Genomic DNA, 4,490 nt, shown 5'->3' on the forward strand with positions numbered 1-4,490 from the left:
AAGAGTTTACTCCCCTCCTGGGTGTAGGTTCCCTTCAGGTATTGAAAGGCTGCAATGAGGTCACCCCACAACCTTCTCTTCTCCAGGCTGAACAAACCCAACTCCCTCAGCCTGTCCTCATAGGGGAGGTGCTCCAGCCCCCTGATCACTCCTAATGTTGTGTTCAGCCACTTGCAGCCTTAATTTGGGTTGAAATTTTCCAATCTGAACGTCTGCCTCAGGCTAAATTTTATTCCATGTGCGTAGAGACACTTCTGAGGGAGGGGTGCAGAAAGAGGTAGAGTGAGACTAGAAAATCACAGCCAAAATAGCTCAGCTGCTTTCAGAACAAGACCAGGGAAAACTCAATCCTTCACTGCTAACAGAAAACGCTGGCAAACTTGTTGGAAGGTTATAATGCCCTTTCAGCTTTGGATGTGAAATCAGACACAAGGGCTGGAGCTGTTAGGGTAGAACATGCACCTTTTGCTGGCTGGGTGAAAAATCCACCTAGATGCTGCTTCTCACTGCCCCATCCCATGGGGATAAAGCAGGTGCAAGGAGACAGTGAGAGAATGAAACGGCACCAAGATGAGGAATAGCACAGAAAGACATAGACAAGGGAAATCTAAGATACCTATGGCAGAGCTCAGGACACAGAGCAGTTTCTGAGCCATTCCCTCCCTGCCTGTGTACAGCTGTAGGCCAGAGAGCACAGCACACCATCTCCTGCTGGCCTACTCACAGCCAAGGCCTTCCCTTATGCCCCTTATGCCACTGGTGCCCAGTGGAGACCTCAGACAACAACTGAGGAAGGACAACACACACACATTGCCTCAGGATGCCTATCTGCTTATCTTATCTTTTCCTAACTGAAAGAAAGCTGAGGAAATGACACTCAAAAAAGCAGCATGAAAAAAAGTGACCAACACAGCAGTGTGTAGGACTTATTAGGACTAAGTGGCCTGTGGTAATTAAAGTCATCTCCTAGTGCTCATACGCACGGAGGTCAGTCTCCAATTGCAACTGACTCGGTCACATTTTTTCCCTGATAGAAGCTCTTTTACAATTAACACACAATCTTCTTTTTGCCCTTGTTCTTCAGAGCACTACTGTTCTATCAGCCCACAGCATGATTTACTTTCCTCTCAGGTTCTTTTACTAGATCCTTTACTTAGGAGAGTGGTTAGGCCCTGGAACAGGCTGCCCAGGGAGGTTGTGGATGCCCCGTCCTTGGAGGTGTTCAAGGCCAGGTTGGATGGGGCCCTGGGCAACCTGATCTAGTAAATGTGTATGTTTGGTGGCCCTGCCAGGCAGGGGGTTGGAACTACATGATCCTTGAAGTCCCTTCCAACCTGGGTCATTCTGTGATTCTGTGATTCTCATCACTGTATTAAACCATAAGGTATAGGACGCTGTTATTCGTGAACTCTTGAAGATGGGAAACTAAGACACGAAGAAATGAAAGTGAAAAGCTGCGGACACCAAGTGAGCGATCCTGATGAACAAGACTTGTATTTCATACACGCTTAGGCCTGTAAAAGATCTCCTCCATGTCGAGAACAAACAGCTATTGACTTCTGTTCCAGACGAGTGAGTTCAGCCCAACTGCAAGTCAGACTCCAGGCTCAGGTTAAGCACCAGAAAAACAAATGCATGTGAAAACATGGAAATCCTATGGGAAAGAAAGGGGCTGCAGAATCGCAATTCTCCAGCTTTCTTAAGAACAAAAATGCCTCTCCTTCTTTATACACCTATCACATCTCCTCACTTCTGCCCTACCCACTGCCTCCATTAGCCCTGGTTGCATTGGGGTGGTCACCTTAAGGCTGATGGTCACCTCCTGGCATACAGACTCAGCACAGTCTTGCACTTTGTGGCTCCAACACCTCACCTGGCAAACATTCAGGGTGAGAGCGGTGGTGATGTATAGAGCACAGAGCACACAGGGCTCAGCTGCATCCACTGGGTGGCAGGCACGTTTCACACGATCCAGATCTATACGTACAGAGGTATACAAACGAAACTACTTCAATACCGCATTTGTGCTCCGTCTCAGAAGCAGCGAGCAAATAAACATTAAAAAAAAAAAAAAACCAAAAAACAGTAACAACATATAAAGGGCAAGCCTTTAAATTCTTCTCTCACTTAAGGAACTTAGCAGGATAAAAGCAAACAAGCTGGGGGCAAACAGCTGTGATCGCATCTGTGTGAGTGAGGAGCGAAGCTGCGAAGTTCAGCGAACATACAAAGCCAGTACGTCCCACAGCCGTTCACTCAGAATCATTTCCAAATTAGCCTTTCTAGAGCAGAGGACGTTGACCAAGCTTCAACCCAGCGCATATTTGTATAACCGAGCTGTAAACTACATGAAAACTACACTGGGAATGGAAATGCTGACAAACGCATAACTCCCGCAGGGCGCTGTGACAGCCCGACCGCAGGCCCTCCCCTTGGGGAACCAGCCAGGCTGCTCCCCCTCCTTGTACTGCTGCTCCTGGGCAGCAGCCTGGGCCGGGGGCTCAGTGCTTCTGGGTCACTTCATCACTGATTAAGGCGCTTTTCCTATTCCCACATGGAGAATCACCCCCCTGTTCTCACAGCGACCAAGCTCGGGGCCTCTTCAATCCGTGACTCACTGCACAGGCTTCTCCCCACCCTCGGTGTGTTGCTAGCGAAGGGGTTGCCAGCTGCAGCCCGCGAGTTAAGACGGATAATATACATTGTTTGGGAGACAAGCTACGCGGTGTCGGGGTTTAGAACACAACACCGGCACGACTTTTACTGGAGTCCAAGGCAACCAACAAGTGGCACCGAGGCGACACGAGCGGGACTCGATCCCTCTCCCTCCCTCCCTCCCTTTAGGCCGTCGGAGCGGTCCCAGCCGCCTCCTGCCCCTCACGGACACGGCGGCAGCTCGGAGCACACGGGGCGGCGGGAGAGCAGCGCGTTGCGCCGCCCGGCCGCTCCCCGGGCTCCGGCCCGCCCTGAGCCCTCAACTCGGCGGCAAGTTGGCAGCGCACGCAGCGCTCCGCAGCCCCGCTCCCCTTCGCACCTCCCGTCTCCCTCAGCCGCAGCGCTGCCGGCGGCGGCGCGGCTCGAACCCTTGTCCCCGAAGTCCCGTCAGCTCCCGTCCCGGCAGCACTCACCGGCGGCTCCTCGGCGCTCCGTCCCGCTGAGCGCTCGCTGCTCCCGGGGCGGGGAAGGAGGAGCGGGCGGAGGGAGGAGGCGACGGGGACGGGCGGGGGAGGAGAACGCGGATTGATTGAGCCCCGCCGGCCGCCGTCGCCGCGCTCTCCCCACGCCCCGCTCCGTTCCGCTCCGCCCCGATTCAGCGCTGAGCGGAGAGCGGCTGTGCCTGGAGGCGGTGGATATGTGAGTGCCGGGGGGAGCGGGCAGCCCCTGTGTGGGCTGGGATGGGGGCTCTGAAGGGCCGGGTTCTGGGCCGCAGGCTGCGGGGGGAGGCGGCAGCGAGCCGGGCCGCAGCTCGGCTGGAGATCCACGGCCGTAGCACGGGGCTGTTTCAATCGCTGCTCTTCCTCCCTCCCGGTTGTTGACTCGCATTGCCCGTCCCGAGGCTTATCTCGGGCACACAGGCCGGGCAGGTCGGCGTCTTGCTGCTGGCAGCGGGGTACGGCCTCACACGGTGCCTCTGCTGCTGTGGGGGGCTCACCAAGAAAACCGCCGTGTCTCCGCTTTGCTGCTATCGCTGTTTTCTTTCAGGTCTTTAAAATAAACCTGCGTCTGGTCCATCCCTACGTGGATGGGACACGGACAGCCTGAGCTTAAGGCTTCAACCCAAGGCAGTCTTTGAGTGTGTAATTAATGCCCACCTGCTTCTGGGAGGTGGGAGCAAAACGAATGCTCTAGCCTTGATTGAGTAAGGATATCATACGGATTACATTTGCTCTGCTGTTTTTCATATAAGCCCGATTTTCCTGCTTGAAAACGTCTGAAGCAGATCGCAGAGCTGAAATGTTTCTGTGGAGAAGTATTTGCTGGGTGGGCTGTGTGAGACTGTCTCGCAGGCTCATTGCAGTGCTCTTCGTTTTAGTTGTTGCTAAAATTATACCTCGGCAGCTTCTTGACCCAGTTTATGTTGATGTTTTTTTTTTTTTCCTCTTATTCTTATCATATTCTCCCTGACGCAGCCCTTGTCTGTCTCTATCCACAGCAGCAGACTTCTGCTCTCAGTAGATATCTCTGACCTCAGATACTTATCCTCTGGAGGTTGGCTAAGGTTGTTTGCTTTAAGCTCTCTGTATGTTCAGGATGGATATTAGGCAATGTAGAAAGAGTGGAGAGGCAGTGGCACAAGGCTTCCCAGAGAGGTGGTGGGGCCACCATCCCTGGAGGTGTTCAAGAACCATATGGATGTGGCACTGAGGGATGTGGGCACAGTGGGATGGGACTGTATTAATTCAGGCTGCCCAGGGAGGTTGTGGATGCCCCGTCCTTGGAGGTGTTCAAGACCAGGTTGGACGGGGCCCTGGGCAACCTGATCTAGTAAA

The 4,490-nt window shown here is 53.5% G+C and overlaps 2 protein-coding genes across 6 annotated transcripts in view; one reads left to right on the plus strand and one right to left on the minus strand.

Moving 5' to 3' along the window:
• The window catches only part of ELF1 (E74 like ETS transcription factor 1), a 69,959-nt gene extending 66,723 nt beyond the window's left edge, over positions 1-3,236 (minus strand). For 2 of the 3 annotated variants that reach the window (XM_015851715.2, XM_015851703.2), the window contains exon 1: positions 3,129-3,233. The gene's annotated coding sequence lies outside the window, so the exon portion shown is untranslated. Of the gene's footprint in view, positions 1-1,873; positions 1,978-3,128 lie in introns of all 3 variants that reach the window. The other variant, XM_015851705.2, reaches the window with a different exon arrangement.
• Positions 3,237-3,245: 9 nt separating this feature from the next.
• WBP4 (WW domain binding protein 4) overlaps positions 3,246-4,490 on the plus strand; it is a 14,051-nt gene continuing 12,806 nt past the window's right edge. For 2 of the 3 annotated variants that reach the window (XM_015851723.2, XM_032442080.1), the window contains exon 1: positions 3,247-3,354. In XM_015851723.2, the coding sequence (XP_015707209.1) occupies positions 3,353-3,354 (2 nt within the window). In that variant the 5' untranslated portion in view covers positions 3,247-3,352. Of the gene's footprint in view, positions 3,355-4,490 lie in introns of all 3 variants that reach the window. The other variant, XM_015851724.2, reaches the window with a different exon arrangement.

This window comes from Coturnix japonica, chromosome 1 (assembly GCF_001577835.2).
Source record: "Coturnix japonica isolate 7356 chromosome 1, Coturnix japonica 2.1, whole genome shotgun sequence".
Classification (NCBI taxonomy): domain Eukaryota; kingdom Metazoa; phylum Chordata; class Aves; order Galliformes; family Phasianidae; genus Coturnix; species Coturnix japonica.